This window comes from Neoarius graeffei, chromosome 13 (assembly GCF_027579695.1).
Source record: "Neoarius graeffei isolate fNeoGra1 chromosome 13, fNeoGra1.pri, whole genome shotgun sequence".
In the NCBI taxonomy this organism is placed as follows: domain Eukaryota; kingdom Metazoa; phylum Chordata; class Actinopteri; order Siluriformes; family Ariidae; genus Neoarius; species Neoarius graeffei.
In genome coordinates, this window is record NC_083581.1 from 54059098 (window position 1) to 54084071 (window position 24974).

The 24974-nt window shown below is 46.2% G+C and overlaps 1 protein-coding gene across 1 annotated transcript in view; it reads left to right on the forward strand.

Moving 5' to 3' along the window:
* LOC132896173 (solute carrier organic anion transporter family member 4A1-like) overlaps positions 1-24974 on the forward strand; it is an 83585-nt gene that overhangs the window by 20711 nt on the left and 37900 nt on the right. The window contains exons 7-10 of the mRNA XM_060936888.1: positions 4456-4687; positions 10439-10604; positions 12604-12779; positions 12874-12938. Of these exons, the coding sequence (XP_060792871.1) occupies positions 4456-4687; positions 10439-10604; positions 12604-12779; positions 12874-12938 (639 nt within the window). The remainder of the gene's footprint in view (positions 1-4455; positions 4688-10438; positions 10605-12603; positions 12780-12873; positions 12939-24974) is intronic.

Sequence of the window (24974 nt, forward strand, 5' to 3'; positions counted from 1 at the left end):
CTTTTCCACAGTGACCATACCCATGCAGTACTTGATGTAAGACAGTACTGTGAATGTGGCCAGGTCCTCATGGTGGAAAGTCTCCCATTGTGTTTGTTCAAAGCAGTCCTGGAGTCGGGGGAGGGCGTCGTCAGGCCAGGTGATAATGGTCTGTCTTTTGGGCTTTGTTTGTCGGCTGAGGGGGGTGTATGCTGGAGCCAGGAACAGTGAGAGGTGATCTGACTGTCCCAGGTGAGGGAGGGGTATGGCTCTGTATGCACTCTTGAGGTTCGAGTACACATGATCTAAAGTTTTATCCTCCCTTGTTGAACATTTCACGTGCTGGTGAAATTTCGGTAAAACAGTTTTGAGATTTGCCTGATTAAAATCTCCTGCGATGATGTGTGCGCCATTTGGGTAGGCACGCTGGTGATTGTTTATGGCGTCAAGCAGTAGAGAGAGAGCGGTTCTTACATTAGCATCCGGTGGTATGTAGACGGCAGTGATGATAACGGCGGCTAGCTCTCTGGGCAGAAAGAAGGGTCTGCATCTCACCGACATGAATTCTAAGTCTGGGGAACAATGTCTGTCCAGTACAGTGCTATTGTTACACCAACCTTCATTCACGTAGATGCAAAGCTCACCACCTCTTTTTTTTCTAGAGTCGCTGGTCCTGTCCGATCTGTGTAGCGTGCGGCCTGCTAGCTGCACCGAAGCGTCGGGTATTTGTGGATGTAGCCACGTCTCTGTGATGATTAACGTGCAGCATTCTCGAACGTAACGATTTCCAGCCAGCTGTAATTCCAAATCGTCCGTCTTGTTTACCATGGATCTGGCATTGGAGAGGTAGAGGCTTGGCAGTGGAGGTTTGAGTGGCTGTTTTCTGAGCTTAGTCAACAGGCCGGCTCTGCAGCGTCGCTTTTGCTTCCTCTCCCAACACCACCTCCTTCACCTGCCAGACCCAATAACAATCCACGGAGACCCCGCTGGTCTCGCTATCTCGTCCGGAATGTTGTGCATGCGATGGAAGTCACTACAAACCGTCATTTTCTGCTGGAAACCGATGTCCAGTAAGTCCATACAGTTGTAGTGGATATTGAAGTCCGGTACAGACGAACAACATGCAAAAATACACACAAAAAACATAAAAAACGTGCACAGGTAGGGAGAGCTTGTAGCCGCAGCATCCTCATCATGCGCCGCCATATCAAATTTGCTGAATATATATGAGCTAGGTGGCACGGTGGTGTAGTGGTTAGCGCTGTCGCCTCACAGCAAGAAGGTCCGGGTTCAAGCCCCATGGCTGGCAAGGGCCTTTCTGTGCGGAGTTTGCATGTTCTCCCCGTGTCCGCGTGGGTTTCCTCCGGGTGCTCCGGTTTCCCCCACAGTCCAAAGACATGCAGGTTAGGTTAACTGGTGACTCTAAATTGACTGTAGGTGTGAATGTGAGTGTGAATGGTTGTCTGTATCTATGTGTCAGCCCTGGCGACTTGTCCAGGGTGTACCCCGCCTTTCGCCCGTAGTCAGCTGGGATAGGCTCCAGCTTGCCTGCGACCCTGTAGAACAGGATAAAGTGGCTAGAGATAATGAGATGAGATATATGAGCTAATTTTATCCCTAATGAGCAAACCTGTGGTTACGGTGGCAAGGAAAAACTCCCTCAGATGATATGAGGAAGAAACCTCAAGAGGAACCAGACTCAAAAGGGAACCCATCCTCATTTGGGGGATAACAGATAAAATGATTATAAATAACTTGCTTCTATAACAGTGCCCTATAGTCACAAAGTACAACTGTGTAACCAGGAAATTCATTATAGTTTTAGCATGAAGTCTATTTTGTTGATGTTATCAACTGTTCATTGATGGAGACTTGAGTGCAAAACTGTTCCTACTTTAGAATACACTCCAATTTACTTTAATTGACCAGTGCTTTATTGGCATGTAGGTTACAATTCACATTGGAAAAGAAATAGTATAGGTATCTAAGAGAACTGATTTAATTGGCTTAATTTCTTTTCCACAATTACTCACACAAAGAGCACAGTGAAGAATTTTCCATTTGTTATTTCTGCTTTGTATAAACAGCTGAAAACTCATTAGCCTTAAAAATATTCACTTATGGTGTTTCCCCCTCATTTTGTCCCCAATATGGTCTTGCCAATTCCCAACCACTAGTTAGCTCTCCCTTATCACTCTACAACTACTTTGCTTTCTTGACTTCCATCCACAGATGACTGTGGCATCATCAGGATTCAAACCTGTGATTGATCTCCCAACAATAGGGAGAACACTTATATTGCATCACTCATGAGCCATGTTAATAATGGTACTTTTCCAAAAAAAAATGCAGCACTTGGTCATCTCATCTCATCTCATTATCTCTAGCCGCTTTATCCTTCTACAGGGTCGCAGGCAAGCTGGAGCCTATCCCAGCTGACTATGGGCGAAAGGCGGGGTACACCCTGGACAAGTCGCCAGCTCATCACAGGGCTGACACATAGACACAGACAACCATTCACACTCACACCTACGGTCAATTTAGAGTCACCAGTTAACCTAACCTGCATGTCTTTGGACTGTGGGGGAAACCGGAGCACCCGGAGGAAACCCACGCAGACACGGGGAGAACATGCAAACTCCGCACAGAAAGGCCCTTGCCGGCCACGGGGCTCGAACCCAGGACCTTCTTGCTGTGAGGCGACAGCGCTAACCACTACACCACCGTGCCGCCGCACTTGGTCATGCAACATAAAATTAAAAATGCAGCTACATTTTGCAATTTGTTGTTAAAAACTGTGATAATTGCTAGCCTTTAGTCATTGAGCTAAATTCTCCCTGCAGTTCAATAGTCAGCTGCCCTTGTGGTTAGTTGATATAACACGGTAATTAGCCAATTAACTCGCTTTATTATTATTTTTCCATTTTACTTAAATTGTATAAATAAAAATGAAGGCAAGAATTTTTGTTGTGTAAAATAGTAAAATGAATGCTGAGGATTATTTTTGCTACATTGCACAAAGCAGAGACTGTAAAGTAGAGATTTGACAAACTGTCTTTTTTCACCTTACCCTTCAGGGTGTATGTACTCATCTTTTGTGAATTGGCCTAACTTTAATATTTTTCCTTTTTTTATTTCACCAAAGAAAATGTTTGTTATGAATTGATTTTAATAAACTCGGCTTCAAACTATAATGCACCGTTGTGATAGAATAACAAAAAGTGAAAATTTATATAAATAAAATCATTCATTTTTAGGAACTGTTTATCCTGGTAGAGGTCATGGGGTAGGCAGAGGAACACTGAGTGTGTCCCTAGAACACTGAGTGTGAGGGAGGAAAACACCCTTGATGAGGCACCAGTCTATCACAGGGCACCTCTCTCTTATTTACATTGAGTGGACAATATATAGCCTCCCATCCATCTACTGCCATATTTTTGAGAGATAATAGAAAACCAGATGTTTGGGAGGAATGTCAGTTGGGATTGGCTCCAGCCCACCTGCGACCTGTAGTGGATAAGCAGTAGAGCAAATGAATTAATTAATGACTGTAGTTAGTAACAAATGAAAACTATACAAATAAATGGGATTACATACACCATTTTTTTTCAGGGTCAGGTGATGTGTACATAAGAGACTTGATCCAGTGGTTAAATAATTGGGGGTATAATAAATATAAAAGTCACTCATGTAACCTCTCTGCCTTGAAATTATTTGACACTGTAGGTGAGAGTGAATATCTGCCTTAACTTCAATGGTCTTAAAGTGACCACACAATCTCTCTTCTCTGGTCAGCCCTAGTCTCACCTCACAAGGAACAACATCAAATAGTTTTCCAAAATCAGTTCCACAAAATTACCTGTGTTGTGATGCTGTTCTAAAAAGCAACTCAGCTGCTAACTAGTTAGCTGCATTTCACTGAAGGTGGTAGTGGCCATTAATAAATCATCTAATAAATGTTGATTTTTTTCTATGCAAAATCCACCCACCCAAACACTCATTGAATCGTAGAATCCATGCATCCAGGCAAGACAGAAATTGATATACCGGTATTAAAAGCCTGTTATCCAGTGAGCATTAATATTTGATCCAATTAAAACACAATTTACTTTAACCAGAAGCCCATTCAAGTCATCCGTTAGTGGATTTCTATCTAATGTGTGTCTATGGGTTTCAATGGTGAATTTTTTTCATGCAGGCTGCACTGTCCATCAAAAACACTTTGCATGATGAAAGGACAGCTAGATACTACAGTGAAACATTTGATATTTTGATTCACTAAAATATTGAATTTCATCAAGAGTGAGGAATAATATAGACACATTACTAAATGCTTCATTGCCTCATTTTAATACAATTTTAAGGGAACCCATACTTTCCATGTAATCTTAAAGCAATCACCTATGATACACAAACATAGACCAAGTTCAGAGCAAAGATGCAAAACATACTTTAACAAGCATTTTCTTTTCCAAGGCTACATGGTGGTACCTGCTGGAGGGGGCGGCACCTTCCTAGGTGGTTACATTGTGAAGAAGCTGAACCTCCGTTGCCGTGGCATCATCCGCTTCTGTATGCTCTGTACCCTGGGGACCCTTGTGGCAGTCTTTATCTTCCTCCTACATTGCCCTAACGTGCCTATGGCTGGAGTGACCACACCATACCAGAGCAGCTCTCAAAACATCAGCTCCGTTTATACACAGAGCAGGTACATGACTCTCTAGGACACTGGGGGGCAATTTGGGGTCTGCGGGCCAAATTTGGCCTGCAAAGCTTTTTTTTTTGGCCCGCACCTTTTGTGCCACTGCCAAAGTGGCGCTGTTGAGTTTCTGTTAGAAGAGGTTTGGCATTGGGGGGTGACAATGAAGAGCAGATATGGAGCGAATGGTGAGGGCTAGACAGTGGCATACTGACAAAAGAAAGTTTAAAAGTTCGTGGGAAACTCGGTATTTTTTTTCGGAAATCAATTCTCAGGCTGTGTGCCTAATTTGTAGGCAGAAGGTATCAGTACTGAAAGAATACAACATTCGCCGACATTATGAAACAAAACACCAAGAGTTCACTAAATTCCAAGGCGTTGAGAGGACGGGAAAAGCTAACCAGTTACTAGCGCAGCTTAAAACACAACAATGCACTCTGCTACAGCCGTCATCGGCTCAGGAAACTGCTACAAGAGCAAGCTACCTCATCACTGAAGAACTGGTAAAAGAGGGACGTTCGTTTTCTTGTGGCGAATTCATGAAAAGGTGCCTTACTGTGGCTGCACAGTGTGTTTGCCCCAGTCAGACACGGGCATTCTCACAGATAAGCTTGTCAAGAAACACCGTTACCCGGCGACTTGAGGACATGGCAAATGACATCCGTGAACAAATTACTGCCAAGGCAAGTGGATTCACTGCTTTTTCCATTGCGTGTGATGAGAGTACCGACATATCCGACTCTTGTTCCGTGAAAAGACATAATTAAATGTCTTCAGAAATGTGAAGGGTGTACTCACATCTGTGAGATACTGTATACATACATGTACATTTGCTTTTTCACATCTTGTATACAATGAGATTTTAATTAGATTTAAGGTGGTAGTACATGTTACACGTTTGTGTTTGGCCCGTGGCCCACCAACAATATTCACTTTCGGCCCACCATGGGGAAGAAATTGGGCACCCCTGCTCTAGGGGCAGGTGCAACTCCCTCTACAGGACATGTGAGGTAGTACAGCCTAATATGTACTACCATTCAGGCTTTTTTGTTTGTTTGTTTGTTTGTCAGACACACCTCACCACCCAGTATTCTTGAACATTTTTAAGTGATCAGAGAATATACACTACCATTCAAAAGTCACTTTGAAATTTCCTTTTTTGAAAGAAAAGCACTATTCTTTTCAATGAAGATCACTTTAAACTAATCAGAAATACACTCTATGCATTGCTAATGTGGTAAATGACTATTCTAGCTGCAAATGTCTGGTTTTTGGTGCAATATCTACATAGGTGTATAGAGGCCCTAGTCTGGCTAACGCGACTTCAAAGCTCTGCGAGCATTGGTCTGGCAAAGATATTAAGCCCAACCGTTTCCCAAAGCGCGTGGTTGACCCGCCTCCCTGAAATGCCTCAGTTTGCTACTGGTCGAAGCCAGAAAAGGCTGTGACGAAGCTTAAACCAATCACATCACTCTTTCCTCTGACGTATGTGACGCGACGGAAACTGCTTGAGTAACAGGAAGAAGATAAATACCTCCAGGGCTGCTCTTTGCTCCGTTTTCAATGAGAACTTCCCGTTGAATGCTTTCAATACAGTATCTACCGCTGTGTCAAAGGCTTGCCGCTGCTCCATGTTCGTAATGTTTCTAGTGAATGAAGCGCTTCGGGCATAGATTCTGTAAACAATCTATGGCTTCCGGTCGCAGTTCTACTACGTCACTGCCTTGAACACGCCTCTACCCAGGGCCGTTGGAGATGCTCAAAGTTGATTGGCTCCCGATTTTTCGGGAGCTTGGAAGAGCTGGAGATAGCTTGCCTTGCCAGACTAAGCTCGCAACAGGCCCTCGTGTTGCGTCACACTTAGGATGGGCGGGCCCAGGCTATTGAGGTATTTCACCTGACGTCACAGGGTCACGTGACGCCCCGGTGTCCACCATTTTGGACGGCAAGCTAGCTAATGTCAACAACATAGTAGCTGGTATGTTACTGTAGCAATATTTACGTTCAGTCATTTGGATGACTGTTAAAACCTTTCAGTCTCAAGTTTTTCCTTTACTGGATTTACTAGTTTACTGAGCTAGCGCGCGATGGCTCCGGGCTCGGCCGGAGAGCGCGCGATGGCTCCGGGCTCGGCCGGAGAGCGCGCGATGGCTCCGGGCTCGGCCGGAGAGCGCGCGATGGCTCCGGGCTCGGCCGGAGAGCGCGCGATGGCTCCGGGCTCGGCCGGAGAGCGCGCGATGGCTCCGGGCTCGGCCGGAGAGCGCGCGATGGCTCCGGGCTCGGCCGGAGAGCGCGCGATGGCTCCGGGCTCGGCCGGAGAGCGCGCGATGGCTCAGTAAACTAGTAAATCCAGTAAAGGAAAAACTTGAGACTGAAAGGTTTTAACAGTCATCCAAATGACTGAACGTAAACATTGCTACAGTAACATACCAGCTACTATGTTGTTGACATTAGCTAGTGCTAACAGCTAGTTGCTAATACACTGCTACAACTACACCGACCCTAATAATACAGTTCTTGGTCATTGCCTGGTAACAGCAAATTTATAACGGGCCATGTCTCAACAGACTAAGAAGTTATTTCAATGACATTTAATAACATTTTGTTTATCCTGAGGCCCGAAAGTAAATGAAAATGTGAACAAACCTTAGCTGTAATCAGATGAAGACCACCGGCTCCAGGGACGACCCGCTGATGTAGGCATGTTACCCAGCCTGACACAAAATATTTGTAGGCATCCAAACTCTTATACGCTTTCAGATCAATACCTGTGTATGGCGATGGGTTTTTAACGACGTAGGTATACAGATCCTGTGGGCCGAAGTCAGGTAAAGACGAGGGCTTCGTGTACTTCCGTACGTCAGTGAACAATCCTGGTGGAAGCAGGTAAACGTCGTTCTCTAAGCCTGCTAACCTCAATTTTTGCAAATACCTCTCCCTCTGCTCGCCCTGTAAATGCCCTACGTCGCTGGATAGTGAAGGTGTTTTCTGCATCTCGCTCCTTTTTCTTTTATGTTTTTCGTTTGTCGCCTTCCTCGCATTCAAACTGATTCGAGCCGTGCCGTCCAAAATGGCAGCGTCACATGACTTGGTCACGTGAGTGAAATACCTCAATAGAGGCCCATTTCCAGCAACTATCACTCCAGTGTTCTAATGGTACAATGTGTTTGCTCATTGCCTCAGAAGGCTAATGGATGATTAGAAAACCCTTGTACAATCATGTTAGTACAGCTGAAAACAGTTTAGCTCTTTAGAGAAGCTATAAAACTGACCTTCCTTTGAGCAGATTGAGTTTCTGGAGCATCACATTTGTGGGGTCGATTATAATGCTCAAAATGGCCAGAAAAATGTCTTGACTATATTTTCTATTCATTTTACAACTTATGGTGGTAAATAAAAGTGTGACTTTTCATGGAAAACACAAAATTGTCTGGGTGACCCCAAACTTTTGAACGGTAGTGTAGATACCTAACAAATAAAATGTATACAATATATACATTAGTTGTGTATAGCATTATGTAATATGTTGCACACTGTATTCAATATACAGTAGGTTATTGCCTAACAAAAATATCTGTGTACAGGTAGTTATGATCAAATGCTCTACTTTCTAATAAACCTTAACAGTGTATGTCAAAATATATTTTATTTTGTCATTATAATCACAATATAAAAATGACTAAATAGTTTTGATAGTGTTTCCCTAGCATGAGTAACATTTGTATCAGATATAAAGACTGGGACATTAATATTAATTAGCATACATAAATGGTTGGCACAAACAAATAAATACATAAATAATATGGAATTAAAATAGCTTTTTTTTTTTACACATTTGAAAAATTTGCCCAAGAGACATTATTTTGAAAATCAGAGGTCATGGTAATTAATAAATATAGCAGCATGTAGCGCTGTAGCATGTAGCCATATGCTAATAAAAATGCTAAATATTGCTCTTGAAATATAGGTTAGTATATATTAAATCACTTTGGTGATCTATTTATGTTACTTTTATTAACATTGGCTACCAGGCATGAATACTTAACATGTGGGGAAAGAGGATAGGAGATGGACAGAGCCTTTGTTTGTTAGTTTGTAGGCTGTCCACAGGACAGTATCCAGGCCTCTGTACAGTGGTGCTTGAAAGTTTGTGCTCTTTAGAATTTTCTATATTTCTGCATAAATATGACCTAAAACATCATCAGATTTTCACACAAGTCCTAAAAGTAGATAAAGAGAACCCAGTTAACCAAATGAGAAAAAAATATTATACTTAGTCATTTATTTATTGAGGAAAATTATCAGATTCACAAACTTTCAAGCATCATTGTAAATATCAGGAAGTGTCTGATATTCATCTTTTGATCTCAAAAACGTGTCTTCAGTGTATACCAAAATAAAAGAATTGGCCTATACAGAAATATAGAAAATTCTAAAGGGTTCACAAACTTTCAAGCACCACTGTCTGCACTCAGCAATGGCATGTGTGCTTGATACACTCTTATTTGCTCATACAAGGCTACACACCGCTTGTGAGTGATGCTAAATTTTGAGACTTTGGAGGCAGGAATAAGAGATTTTCTCAATCAGTCCCATTTCTTTTTGGAAAAAGACTTTGAGTTCATTTGAAGTAAAATTCCCAGAATGGCAGAACTGAATCTGGTTAATGTATTTGTCAAACTCAAAATTAGTGTACAGTTATTGTATTCTAATGAAAAGATAAAGAAATTTGTATTTTTTTTCCTCACATTGTAAAGATATGTGGATTTCTAGGACCTCTGTGGTTAATTCACTTCCTCCTGTCAACAGTGTCTGCTGAGAAGTTCTACAGGGGACATTTACATTCACCAATTTACTTTTCTCAGGGAAACTGAAAACACACACACACACACACACACACACACACACACACACACAAATGGTGACCTGCTGGTTCATGTTGACAATCTAATAACACAAGCTGTATCAAGTTATTCTACATACATTAGCTATGTACATTAGTTTGGCTGTAGCACAATTTAAATTGAAGCTTTTTTGCAATCTCGGGGCGGCACGGTGGTGTAGTGGTTAGCGCTGTCGCCTCACAGCAAGAAGGTCCGGGTTCGAGCCCCGTGGGCGGCGAGGGCCTTTCTGTGCAGAGTTTGCATGTTCTCCCCGTGTCCGCGTGGGTTTCCTCCGGGTGCTCTGGTTTCCCCCACAGTCCAAAGACATGCAGGTTAGGTTAACTGGTGACTCTAAATTGACCGTAGGTGTGAATGTGAGTGTGAATGGTTGTCTGTGTCTATGTGTCAGCCCTGTGATGACCTGGCGACTTGTCCAGGGTGTACCCCGCCTTTTGCCCGTAGTCAGCTGGGATAGACTCCAGCTTGCCTGCGACCCTGTAGAACAGGATAAAGCGGCTAGAGATAATGAGATGAGTTTTTTTGCGATCTCTTTAATTTCTGCCATTTTACTTTGAATGAGATCAACGTCTTTTTCAGAAGAAATTGGATTGGTTGAGACAGATCAGGCAAAGTCATGGGAACATGGTACAAAAGACTCAAAATTCAACTTGACTCATGAGCAGAGTGTCGCCTTGGAAAACTCTTTGAATGATTGCTAATCACAACACTTAATATGCTCATATAACACTGTTCTACATGCTCAGTTTGGTTGCCCTCGCACTCTGTTTTCATAATACTAAATAGTGTTCACACAAGCACACAATATTTGAGCTGAATATCTTCTCTTCCCCATCCTCTCTCTCACACTCTGTCTTAGTTTTGGAGTAGGTAAGAATTTGACTGGAGGCTGTAATGCAGACTGTCACTGTGTGGAGGCGCTGTACAACCCAGTGTGTGGAGCTGATGGTGTGATGTACTACTCTGCCTGCCATGCTGGCTGCAGTGCTGTCAACAACACACACAGGCACACCACAGGAAGACAGGTACTGCATACAATCCATACCACCATTTGTTAAACTGGACTGACTAATTCCATACAATACTGTATTATGAAAATAAGTTGTATTTAAATTTTAGTATAAATACGCAGGTGATTATAGAAAATCACAATTATAGAAAATGATTGGTTGAAAAATTCGGACTATTTCTCGATGATCACCTTGAGTGACTTGACAAAATGGTGGCCAATTGCTTTGTCACTGTGGCAGCGGGGGCGTGGTCAAGTGTCAGTCTGTGAATGGAGGGCAGTGTCAGGGAAGGTAAGTGGCAGAATCACTGCACCTGAGGGGAATTAACCTGTGTTTGTGTGTCTTCCCCAGTGACCACGCCCTATAAGAGGAGAGGGAGAGCAGAGGGAGGGAGCTCTCCCCAACCTGAACACTGGTGTGCATGTGTGTGGCTGGGAGAGTGAATGGTTGCAAATCTGAAAAGTGAAATAAGAGTTAGTGAGAACTCAGTTCTGGCCTGCTGTGCTTCTATGCTCCACCCACCTTAAACCATTTCCACAGTGGTGCCGAAACCCGGGACGGAGCACAGATGCACGGCAGGCCAGAACTGAGTTCTCACTAACTCTTTTATTTCGCTTTTCAGCTTTGCAACCATTCACTCTCCTAGCCACATGCATGCACACCAGTGTTCAGGCTGGGGAGAGCTCCCTCCCTCTGCTCTCCCTCTCCTCTTATAGGGCGTGGTCACTGGGGAAGACACACAAACACAGGTTAATTCCCCTCAGGTGCAGTGATTCTGCCACTTACCTTCCCTGACTCCGCCCTCCATTCACTGACCGACGCTTGACCACGCCCCCGCTGCCACAGTCACCATACGTGAGGAAGAATTACAAATTATGAAAGAAAATGCTGTTCATAAAAGCACTAAAGAAGCTACGAAGTTTGGTCTAAAACTATTCAAAGTTAAGGCTGACTTGAGATTTATTTTTTTCTGTTTCAAAATAAAGTAGGGTGGCGTGGTGGTTGGCGCTGTCGCCTTGCGGCGGGGGGGTCCTGGGTTCGGGCCCCGTGGCCGGCGGGGGCCTTTCTGTGCGGGGTTTGCGTGTTCTCCCCGTGTCCGCGTGGGTTTCCCCCGCAGTCTGGGGACGTGCAGGTTGGGTTAACTGGTGACTCTAAATTGACCATAGGTGTGAATGTGAGTGTGAATGGTTGTCTGTGTCTATGTGTCAGTCCTGTGATGACCTGGCGACTTGTCCAGGGTGTACCCCGCCTTCCGCCCGTAGTCAGCTGGGATAGGCTCCAGCTTGCCTGCGACCCTGTAGAAGGATAAAGCGGCTAGAGATAATGAGATGAGATGAGATGAGATGAAAATAAAGTACAACTCCAATTCCATAAATTTGGGACACTGTGTAAAACGTAAATTAAAACAGAATATGAAGATTTGCAAATCTTGGAAATGCTATATTTCATTGAAAATAGTACAAAGACATTTAAAAAAAAACAATCAAATTTCTCAGTTTCAACATTTAAAATGCTGTCTTTGTACTATTTTCAATGAAATATAGGGTTTCCAAGATTTTCAAATCATCATACTCTGTTTTTTTTATTTATGTCTTACACAGTATCCCAAATTTATGGAATTGTGGCTGTATTTTATGTGAGTCGGTATAGATAAGTGATACAAGTCTGTGCGCATTATATTTGCATGCTGCTTTTGATGTTTGAAATTATTTTTTAATATGATTTTTTTTAAATAATCATCTACAGTATGTATTTATACTAAAACAATTATCCACATCAGGATCAATGAATATCAATGAATAAATAACCTCTACTTCATCTCGGTTATTATTCACTGATATTCACTTCTCCTTCAGTGAATGACTGTTAAATATACTTATTTAAATATTTCTTTATATACTTCAGTGAATGAAGTATATAAAGCAATTGTTTGGATTTTTTTTTCATGTTAACTGTAGCTCTTCCAGAGCACTGCCAAAAATTCATGCATTATGTATGTGTGTGTGTATTTTAGATGTTCACAGACTGTAGCTGCATTATGGGTAATTTATCAAGAGGTGAGGAAGGCCTGGCCATAGCAGGAAAGTGTAGCTCCTCCTGTAATCACATGCCAGCCTTCCTCATATTATTCTTCATCATCATCTTCTTCACCTTTCTGTGCAGTATTCCTGCTCTCCTAGCTACACTGAGGTAAAGCCCACAGGCACAGAGACAGTTACTATTTTAGTACAGTCATGCACACTTGAATACAATTATGACTTGAAGTTCTCTCATTCCTTTTTAGGTGTATTCCTGACAGTCAGAGGTCATTTGGACTGGGCATTCAGTGGATTCTGGTGCGAACATTAGGTACATTCAAATCTCATAATATTGGTATAATATTGGCAATATTGCTTTCTCTGTGGGCACATATACCATATGCAAGACAGTCGAATTCCTAAGGCCATCTTATACGAAGTGCTGGCCACTGGTTTTTGCCCTGTAGGCGGTCAAGCACTGTGCTTTAAAGATGTCTGCAAGCACGATATGAAACTCACTGGAATTGACCAAGATAGATGGGAACTACTTGCTGGTGACCACAGAGGTTGGTACCATGCTATATATGAAGGCATCAAAACAGGTGAGGAAAAGCTCAAGCAACAGTCAGAGGAAAGAAGACAACACAGGAAGCAGAGACAGCAAAGACAAGAAACCCAGGTCCCCAATCCGCATTCCCAGTTCACCCGCAACCTGTGCAGGAAACATTGTCATGCAAGGATTGGACTGCTGAGTCACTCCAGACACTGCTCTCAACAGGACTGACTGCTACTAATGTGCAACTCATTATCTCACAAAATAGACGGATGCCTACTACTACTACTGGCAATATTGCTTTCTCTGTGGTGACTGTAGAAGACATTAAAAAGGTCGGGAAAACAATTGTATTTTGATGAAAGGTTAGGGGAAAAAAACATGAACTTTGACTGATTCAGAACAATTTTCTCAATGTTGTGCAATATGACCAGTTCCATAAATAAGGAAACAAAAAGGCCACTTTTGATTTCAGGTTGACTTTAAGTAAAAAAGGAAGAAAAGAAGCATTTTGCAAACTTCAAGCACGCATGTGGTTAACTAACAGAAAAGGCTTTTTCTGGCATACAGTTTCTTGCACAAGTATTCATCCCTGTAATATGTCCATGATGTGGGTGGAGTACAGAAGCATGGCAGGTGGGAGCTGAAGTTCTCACACAATTTATTTTCTGTGACTTTGCTGCTTTTCAGCTTCACTCACTCGCTGCTCACAGACAGCCACACACGAACACACACATGGGTTCTGGTCAGGAGAGACCTCTTCTCTGCTACCCCTCCTTTTATGCTCCGCCATCACTGCAACAAACAAACACACACACACACACATTAATTGACAACAGGTGTAATGACTTGGCCACTCACCTTCCATGACCCCGCCCTCCATTCACAAAACAATGGTTGGCCACGCCCCTGCTGCCACAATCACCCTTGGTGTTTGTCCTGTTTTGTTGTATTACAAGCTGGAATTAAAATGGATTTGGGGGGGGGGTTAGCACCATTTGATTTACACAACATGCTGACCACTTTAAAGGTGCAAATTGTTGTTTTATTGTGACACAAACAATAATTAAAATGAAAAAAACAGACATCTGGAGTGTGCATTGGAATTCACCCCCTTTTGTATGAAACCCATAAATAAGAGCTGGTCCAACCAATTCACTTCTGTAGGTTGAATTGGGATTAATTAAATTATAAATTATGTAATAATTGATAATTAAATTAATCAATTTATAAATAAAGATCAGTCTCATAAAATCTTAAATTATTAATCTTAATACTCACCATGAATGGTTACATTCAAGATTAATGGTAGCTCTGTATTAGAGGGGAAACCCAGTTGTGTACAAAAGCTAAATTCTGAAGGAAAAAGGAGTTCTAAATAGTTGACCTTGTGAATAAACAACAGGAACAAGTAAAATGCAATTCAATTTTATTAGCTTTTATTTGTCTACTACTCACTAATAATAATAAACTCAAAATACATTCAATGTCAGCAAAGGTAATAACAAGACAAAACAATGGAACAATTACACCTGGACTATAAATTTGAGGGAAAGAGAGAGAGAAAGAGATAGAAGGAAAAAAAAAGAAAAGAATCCCTTGTGTGTGCGTGTGTGTGAGGCTAGGGCAAGCCGATGCGTGTGTGTGTGTGACCTAGCTTGTCGTTAGCTAAAACAAAGGAATGTTAGCTAAAACAAAGGAATGTTAGCTAAATAGAACAAAGGATTAGCTCTGTGGCTAATGTGTGCTTTGTGTAGGTATCTGTGGGCAGATGCTAATGCTAGCCACTCTGGCAATGCTTAAACAAAATGGCGGTCAGTGCCTAGGTGTCGTATCACAGGTAACTCAATGAGGAAGGTATCAAAATGGCGTCGGAAAAATGGCGCCTGCAGGCCTAGTCGAGAACACAAGCCTACCAGCTAGCGTATCACCCTGAGGTAGCTAGCAATAAGTTGCTAAGGAGAATCTGACCACGCTACAGCTGGATCCAAACACTGCACTTAACAACAATTTCCAACAGACTATCTAGGCAAAGAACTCAACGCGAGAGAGAGAGAGAGAGAGAAAGAGTGTGAGAGAGTGTGTATATGTGTTGGATGGAGAGAACTAGGCCTTGTAGCGGTCTAGCCTCGGAGCTTAAAATAACAAACTTGTCGCTGCGCTGCTAATCAGATAGGGAAGCTAGCAATGGAGTTAAGGAAAGATATCATGCAAGATACCCTGTCTAACAAGTTCAAAGAAAAAAAAAAACAGAACCAAAACAAACAATAAAAACAAACAAACAAACAATAAAAACAAACAAACAAACAAACAATAAAAACAAACAAACACCTTCCGTGTCTGAGCGGGTATGCTAAATAGCTCAAAGCTTAAACATGACCCTAACAACCATCTGAATAAGCTACAAATTAAAAATTTGCCCAAGTGCCTACTCAATGCGATGGAAGTTCTTTCTCCGATGTCCGCGCTGAGGGTCGCAGTCCGAGGAGAGGAGGTTAGCGGCGCGTTGCGTCCAACCGCGGCTAACGAAGCAGGGAGATGAAGGCCTAGCTGGCCCACGGTGCTTCAGGAGAAACCTCCGGTGATGCGTCGACGAGAAAAAGGCTGAGAGGAGCGAAGCTGTCCGCAAATGCCTCTTAGCGTGTGAAAACTACTTAACTGTAGTTAAACTTTGCAAAGGTTTAGAATCGAAACCACTATATCGCTGAAACTTAGCGGGTCGTTCAAAAGTTCGGCCGAAACTAATTTGAACAGGCTGTTCTCAGACAATAGCGGTTAGTCTCAACACTGTAGGCGAGCGTGCCTACAGTCCGTCCGACCACTCCAGTAGTCAGAACATGAGAGAGCGAATCGAGGCGCTCTCGATACAGTTAAAGCAGTTCCACTTCACGTCACATCCGGGTGGAGCGCGCAAGGAAATTGTGGGATCGTTATAGGGGGCGCTGGCGAGTTACCAACATTCCCCCCTTGGCCATAGGCGCTGAAAGGAGTGATACCCTATGGGCACATGGTGTTTAGTCTGCGACCCACGGTCCCTAGTAATCCACAATGAGGTAGTTCCACAATGAGGTAGTTCCACAATGAGGTAGTTCCAAGGGTCCTTTCTGTGAAAAGTCTTTCAGACACAGTTCAACAGTTCAATTCATTTCATACAGTCCATAAGATGCATAGGCACTTGGGCATGAAAGCATAGGCACTTGGACATGAAAACAATTACACTATGGCTACTTAACTACCTTCTACATACAATATTTCACACAGCAAACAAAAATAGTCAAAACTCCATAAAGGAAAATGGAAAAGAGGGGTTAGTTAGCGTGTTAGCAAGCCTACTCTTCAAGAAAGTTAGTGGAGGCCTTAGGCCTGATGGAGAATCGGACAATGCCACGATCTAATTTCTCAGGTGCGTAGATCGTTTTGTCCAGTTTGCGGTGTAGTGTCAGTATGTACCTGTGTAGAGTGATGGCTATGAAGACTGTGATAACCCAACCGCTAGCTAGAAATCCCAGCGCAATTCGGCTTATTAAAGATCCTTGATCGGACGAAGGGTTTGCGCGGTTATTCAAGAAAGTGGTAGCGATGCCAGTGGGCTTAAGATCGAATTGCACGGTTTTGGTCCCTTCCAGCAGTAGTTGTGCTTGGAGGGTGGAGTTTATCTCAAGTTCGTGACCTGGGAAGGCATCGGGCATTTCTATCTCGGTCTCATACTGGTCAGCGCTAAGGTGATGGAGGGTGATGTCACCCACGTGAACAGTGGCTCCTAGTGGGACACTTAGGAGAGAGGTTTCGTTAGGGATCTTCATTCTAGTGGCAGTGTTATGTTGATCATATGATACCAGAATCTCAGTTTGGGGAGTGTTGATTAGCCACCGATTACCAGCTCTTTCTACTCTAGTTCCTATTCCTTCATCTTTAATAGACAATTTGCCTGCACACTTCTGCTCGGGGACTTTTGTCAATCCACAGAGACGGTCTGTGGTGTCTCGGATAAAGGGATTGCTGGGGCAGACCCAGTGGATATCTTTGGTAGAGATGCACATGTCTAAGTTAGGGACGAGGTAGATAGAGGGGTTGTCATCGTGATAGGCTATGGTGGGAGGTGTCTGCAAACGTACGTGTACGTCGTTGTTCCAGAAACCTACATTAAGGACAGATTTGATTCTGTATATGTTTTGCCGTTCAATAACGGGGAGATTGAGGATGAAGCCTATTTCTAGGTTTTGAGGGTTCACAAAAATGGGGATAGCACTGCCAAGACTATAAGCCAGATGAATCTGTGATGAGTAAACGTTAGTCGTGGTAGTAGATCGGAGTATGCTGTCAACCATGCTGAGGGGTATCAAATATGGTGGGATTTTACGTCCACTCAGGGTGCTGAGAGAGCTACTTACTTCTCTCATCAGGTCCTGCATTAGGTCTCGGATTACTCGGACGTACTTGACTTCGCTTCTCATGATTGCTGCTAGCCTGTCTACGGCATGTACTGTGTTCTTGATTAATGTAGAATGCATGTTAACGGTTAGTATGGTTCCCTGCAGGGTTTTGCCTAGGCCCTGCAGCTCCTCCTGTTGAGTTAGTAGTCTACCCTGGATTTCTGCAACATACAGGAGTTTGTTATTCCGATTTGAGTGGTAACAAGGGTGGTTACTTATAGATGCACGCTTATGGATTGAGAGGCATGCAACTAAGTTGGGCAGGCTATAACTTACTGTTTGTCCACCCCCCTATGGAGTGTGGACTGCTCAAAAAGCTTTATTTGGTTGCTATGGACCCATCTATACGAAGGCGCCTGGCTGGGCTTCGAAGTTTTGATGCGGTAGGCGACGGGGGACAGTTTACCGACGATTTCGAAAGGGCCGGACCAACGGGGTAAGAATTTCCTGGCTACTCCTACCGGTTTGGTGAAATTGAAGTATAGGACTCTGTCGCCTACTTCGTACTCACGGTGTGTCGCCTTTCTGTCGTAGTAAGCTTTCTGTCCTTTTGCACTCTTTTCGAGGTGTTCCTGGGCCCACGCAAATGTGGCCTGCAAGTGGCGTTGCAAGTCGGTGACGTACTGGTGTGCGGTGTACGCAGTGGCAACGCTTAGGTCCTCTGGTCGGTAGAGGAGGTGTAAGGGAAGAACCATTTCACGGCCAGTCATCATTTCGAACGGGGTGACTCCGGTGGTGCGGTGAGGAGTGGACCGAATGGCCATCAGCACCAGAGGGAGTTTGATGTCCCAATCTTTGCCATGGTGACTCACATACTTGCGAAGCATGCTCACGATGGTTTGGTTGGCGCGTTCGACCTGACCGGAAGACTGAGGATGATACGCGATGTGGAATTTTGCCTCGACTCCGAGCATCTCCCACAACACTCTCATGACCTCTGCGGTGAAATGAGTACCTCGGTCGGAATCAATGGATAGGGGCAAGCCCCAACGGCTGAACACATGGTTCATAAGAAGGAGAGCGGTGGTCTCTGCGGTTTCGTTTGGGGCGGGCAAGCATTCCACCCACTTCGTGAACGCGCAAGTGACGGTCAGGAGGTACTTATTACCTCGAGCTGATTTCGGCACCGGTCCGACCCAGTCTATCTGGAGATTAGACCAGGGGAATGAGATGCCTTTGCTTTGCAGTGGGGCGCGGTTCAACGGTTGGGCTGGTCGGAATTGGCAGCAAATCAAGCACCCTTTAACATACTCGGTAACGTCCTGAATCATGAAGGGCCAATAGACAATCTGTTGGAGTGTCTGGTAGGTCGCCTGAGCGTTCCTATGGCCCCCGCACGGGCTGTCGTGAGCGTACTGCAACATGACCCCCCTATGATCTGTGGGCACGACCCACCGGGGAGGTCCCTGGTTGCGTGGTGTGTACACCAGGAGTCCTTTCTCGAGTTTTAAGCCGTTTTTGAGATTGTGAAGGTGGTTTAAGTCTCGGGACTGTTGCAACTCTTGTGGGGAAATTGGGGACGCCACGGGGTCCGCAAGGAACTTACGGATTTGGTGGATCACGGGATCCCTTTCCTGCATAGACACCAGGTCGGCGTCCTGGGGCAGTCGGCCGAGTTGCACGGTTCCTGCTTGGGGTACTGCGTCAGTTTGACCTGCTCTAGCCTGTCGGCGAGTAATCGCGGTTACGTTATGGCGTGGCGTCTCGGGAAGCCATGACGGCTGGAATTCCCAAAGGGGGCCGTCCACGGCTCCCGCTTTGGCGAGGCCATCTGCCTCATCGTTACCGACTTTGTCAGGTCCTGGGACTTGAGAATGTCCCTTCACCTTCTTCCAATAGACGCACATTCCCTGTTCGGTTACGAGTCGATCGCATGCTACGAAGAGTTCGGAGTGTTTCACTTCCTTGCCCCTTGCGTTTTTCATGTCCTGCACCTTCCACGAGGGAAAGTGTGAGACGAAGCTATGCCTGGCATAATTTGAATCAGAGCAGAGGACTAACCGCTTGATGTTCTGACAGGCAGCTTGTTGCAGGACGATGAGCACGGCTGCTACCTCCGCATATTGGCTAGTCTTAGCCCCGAGTCGATGTTGGTATTTCCCTTGTATAGGGCCGTTCGCCCATACGATACCGACACCGGCTTGGACTTTGCGTTCATGATGGAATGAGCATCCATCTATGTAAGCGGTGGGGAGGTCTTTGCAGACGTTCTCGTCATAGTAGTGGTGGTCGGAGGGGAGAGCAGGTACGGTTGTTAGTTCGGTTTGATCCGGACTATTCTCGCAGTCGCAATGCTGGCATTCCGCCAGGCCTCGGCCAAGCGCCATCTTGTGGTTCTGGGCGTACTTCACCTCGACGTCGTAGCCCTGTAGTGCCATCATCCAAGCTGCGATGCGACTGTTCGAAACTCTTCCCTCTCTCAGCCTCTGGCTGTTCAAGAACGAGACCGGTTGATGATTGGTCTCTATCACCACCTTCTGGCCACCAATGTAACTGCGAAAGTGTTCAACGGCCCAGACCGTGGCCAGCAGGGCTTTTTCGCAGTCTGAAAATTTCAACTCCACAGCACTGAGGGACCGACTGGCGTATGCTACGACACGGCGATCTTTGTCATGCTGCTGTGACAGTGCAGCGCTCAGGCAGTGGGTGGAGAAACTAGCCTCCAAGAAGAACGGTTTGTCTTTGTCGGGATACGCGAGGCAGGGAGCAGAGCAGAGCTTCTGCTTCATGCTCTTGAACGCGAGTTCTTGAGGCTCACTCCACTGGAAGGGTTTATCCTTCCGGAGGAGCTCAGTGAGCGGTCGTGCTATCTCCGCGTAGTCCTCGATGAACTGTCGGGAGTAGTTGCAGACCCCTAAGAAGCTCCTGAGTTCGGGTACGTTGGATGGGGCTTTGATATCTTGGATAGCCCGCACCCTCCCTGACTGGGGTTCAATGCCATCTGGCCCGACGCACAGTCCAACGTATTCAACTTTGGTGCGACACCACTGCCCTTTGGTGACAGAGAGCTTCGCTCCTGCTCTGGACAGCTGGGACAGAACATGGCGTATCTCTTCGAGGTGTGCATCAAAAGTCTGTGACCTAATGAGGATGTCATCGACATAGATCAAGTTGCCACGAGCTGCGGCATCGCTCATTGCCTTATGCAAGAAGATGTTGAATTCAGCGGGGGAGTTCGCGTAGCCGAACGGACATCGGTTGAAAGTTAGCTGGCGGTTCCCAAAGGAAAAGGCCAGCTTGTGCTGGTCAGCTGGATCCACGCGCATGGTCCAGAATCCACTCGCCACGTCGGCGGTGGAGAAGAACTTTGCACCCTTCACCTTGGCAAGTTCTTGATCCAGATGGATCATGGGCCATCTTGACAAGGGCACTTGCTTGTTCAGCTGCCTATAGTCAATGGTGAGACGCCACTTGCCGTTCGGTTTCAGCACTGGCCATAAGGGGGAGTTGTAAGTCGAGTTACACTCACGAATGATCTGCTTTTCCAGCAGAGTGTCCAGTGTTTCTTGTATTGAGTCGTATGCGGCTAACGGGATTTTGTATTGCCGCACGAACGTCGGTGGAGCGTTCGGATCTGTTGGGATTCGGACGGTGTGGATGTCCGTGACTCCGCAGTCATTGGAATCTCGCGCCCAGATCGCCTTGAAGTCGTAGAACAGTTCACGGAGCTGTCGTCTCTGGGCATCCGTGGTCAGGCTGTCAGCTTTCACCAGCTGTTGTTGAACTTCTCGTTCAAAGCCTGGGTACGGTTCACCTAGAGCTGAATCAACGACCTCAGTTGCAGGGGTGTCGTTGCTCGATTGCGTGGCAAGAGCATACACCAGCATGTGTTTCGGGGTGTCAGTTCTGGTCATGACTATGCGCTCGTCGCGAAGCATGTCGTGAGGTTCGACGTGGATCATGTGGAAAGGAAGAGTGATCCAGGGAGGTTCCACTGGATCGGAATGAGTGTCCGGCGTTGGCAGCTCACCGATGACTGGAATGGTGAGTTCAAAGTCATGGAATGCCTGGTCTATCAGAAGGCCTAAAGGCCGACGGGCGGGGATCGTGATGGCGTCCCGCGTGGAGTTTTGAACCAGGAGGTAAGCGGAACGATGACTCACTTCAAGCAGCGGAGTCCCACACACGGCTAAATCGAGCTCCATGAAGAATCTGAGAGGCTGGAAGAACGCCTGGGGGCTACGAAACTGTTGGTCTTTCATGATGACCAGCTTAAGAGGGGAACCAGCAGTCCTAGCGGGAATGACAATGTCAAATTCGCTAGTGACATGGCAGGCTTGGGGAATCGTTTGTCCTGACCGCATTTGTTCCGGGTCAGCTTGGAACGGGTGCTTAGCAGCGTCGGCTTGGGTCCAGATGACCCGGTTGACTAGGTCCAGTTGGGCTCCCAGTCTGACCAAGATGTCTGCCCCAATGACCAGTGGGTCAGGAAGTCCGGGGACGACACTCAAGAAATGAAGGAATTCTCTCTGACCGATGGCGAGCGACACGGCGCAGACGCCTGTGGCTTTGATGGGGCTCTGGGGTTGTTCGGCTGACAGTAGCCGGTGGCTCTTCTGCACAAAGACAGCGGAAGGAGTGCTCTGACGCACTATGTCGAACCACGTTTGGCTGATGGCTGACTTCTCTGACCAAAGCGCTAACCTGACGGCAGGTGCCGTGACGCCGTTGACAGCAATGTTGCCAGATATCCAGGGGTAGTACCTGGTTGGGGCAGATTCGCCAAGAAAGCAAAGGAAAGACGGGTGGCCATCAAGCGCGTTGCGGTTGAGAAGAGTGTCGGTTGAGTTTGGTGCGTCTTGACTCGGCTCAGGGTGGAGCGGAGTGGTCTCGAGGTTCTCGGGGACCTGCCCTGACTCAGCTATCGGTGGAGTAGCCTCCACGCTAACTTCATCGCAACAGGCTCGATCGTGACGACGAGGATCTGGGGTCTGTGGGGACGCGACCTGGGCCCACAGTTGCCCACGACGACAGTCAATGAGGGGCGCTAGCCTATCTAGTAGGTCTTGGCCAATGAGGAACGGTTCTACCCCAACAGAGCAGATGTAAGTGGGGTGAGTGATGGACATGCCCTGGAAGGTGAGTTCTAACCATGCAATGGTTGTTACTGGGGCTTGATTCTGGGTGAAGCTAACCAAGTTGACGTCACAACGTTCGGTTCTGATGGGTCTACCTTGCGCGCGCCGCGCATCAGAAACCTCTGCGAAGACTTTGGAACACATCAGGGTGATTTCTGACCCGGTATCTAAGAGAGCTTGGAGGGAAACGTTGCCTTCTACCACAACTGGGGTATAGATACGCTTGGCGTTGCCTTTCCTAACCAAATCTCCAAGAAACTGCGTCAGGGGTGCATCCTGCGGGTCAGGCTTCACTAACGGAGGGGGTGGTTTCAACTCATCGCTGCCTATTGGGCAGGGGTCCTTTCCCCACCCCACGAGGTAGACACGCGGTGGTGGTGGGGATGGGTCCCGGCCTAGTCATGCTGACGGTTCGTCCCTGTCCTTGCTCGGCTTACCCTTCCTGTTCTTATTGCTCAGCAGTTGTTTAACCCGTGCTAATTCGGTCCTCAATTCTGCCATCCCAAGCGGCTCTTGGTTGGCTTGTTTAATCCGTGCTAATTCAGCCCTCAGTTCTGCCATCCCAAGTGGCTCTTGGTTGGCTTGTTTAGCGGTAGCTAGCTTAGGGCTCCGCTCCCTTCGAGAGGAGTTGCGATGGGGCCTTGACTGTCCGCTATTCTGAGATTTAGGGCCGTGACTGCCAGGTTTGCGGTTACCTTGCCCTTTGGCGTTGGGGCCCTGTTCCCCCTTGGCTCCAGCTTGTCGAACTTTCCAGTTACCTTTGGGTTGACTCGACGTCTGGTGGCCGGGGTTTGGGTTCGCCCAAGGGGGCCCGCGGTTTGGGGCTTCATCCCCTTCTAGGCCTAAGGACTGACCTTCCTGCTCATATAGGCTGAGGACTCTGGGATCGTCCTCGTGGCGGTCTGTGGGTCGGACGAACGTCTCCCACGTTAGTTGTGCGGTGCGACGCATTTCTCTCATAGTATGGGGGCGCTGGCGACACGCGAGTGTTACTTGGTTACGGATGCACGGGTGAAGGTTATGGAGGAAGAGGGACTTGAAGTTGCGATCTTCCTCTAGCCCGGGCTCGCTTCTGCCCTGAAAGTACGCTGCACGGAGCCGACGGTAGTACTCGCGAGGGTGTTCGCTTCGTTTCTGTCTGATCAGAATGGCACCCATCGTCGCAGCAGTCTCGTCCTCGTACAACGAGTATTCCTCTTTCAAGTACTTGCGTATCTTCTTGTAGTTGTCGAGGACTGACTGCGGTAAGGTCTCAACGAATGCTCGTACGCCACTACCTAAAGTTTTCCAGACTAGTCTGGCCTTTTCATGCGACGTAGCCTCTGGCAGGTCCAGGAGGCTACGCTCGATTTCCCGGAAATAATCATTAACGCTTCGGTGTCTATGATTTTCCGGCTCAAAACGCTCTATGTCTTTCGCAAGGACGTCGATTTGGCGGATCCTAGTTTTGCGTTCTGCGACGAGGCGTTTTGATTTTGACCCGTAGGGGTCCTCGCTGTCTTCGCTATTTGAGCTGCTCTCATATCGCCTATGTCTGCGTTTCGGCTTGGAGGCGGCCTCTCCGTCAGAGGAGTCTGAGGGTACGTAGCGCGGCGTTTTCTGCGGGCTAGAGGCTGCAGCGATATTGAAGCGCGAGGGGGTGTAGTGGGGAGTAAAGTAAAAACTCCCAGCGCCACGAGGTGGCGATCGCGCGACTTTCACGCGAGTTGAGCTTGAGTGCGGTGTCTGATCTACCGTTCTAAGCTCAGGTTCTTCCTCCTCCAGAGCGGAACTCTGTTCTTGGGAGGGTTTGGCCGATCCCTCATCTGAGCGACGTGCTTGCGTCACTTCTTCTCTGAGGTATTCTATTTCGCGCTTTAGTTCATCTTGTGTGGCTCTCAGGCCCACGAGGCTACTCTCCGCGCTTTCTGCTCTCCTTTGAGCTTCGGCCAGTTGTCGTTTTAGTGTTCTTTTCTCTTGTTCGAGGGTCATACACACATGTTCCATTTCCTTATAGTAGATCATGAACAATTTGGGTAGCCCTTCTGGGAGAGTCATAGTACGCTCCTTAAGTTCCCTAACGGCTATGTGTATTTCATCAAAGCGAGCCTTTTGGTCCAGATCACAGAAGTAATTTCTCCTATCCTCCAGGACTTGGCCTAAATCACCTACAACGTCGAAGAGAGAGAGGAGGGGCCCTTCTGACTCCCTTGATGGGGAACGCGACATTTTGTTCGAAATGTATTAATTAACTTAAAGGAAATTAATACTAGGGGTTGATTAGGTTAGAATTTAATTTAATCCAAGTTGCTAAATAATTGATG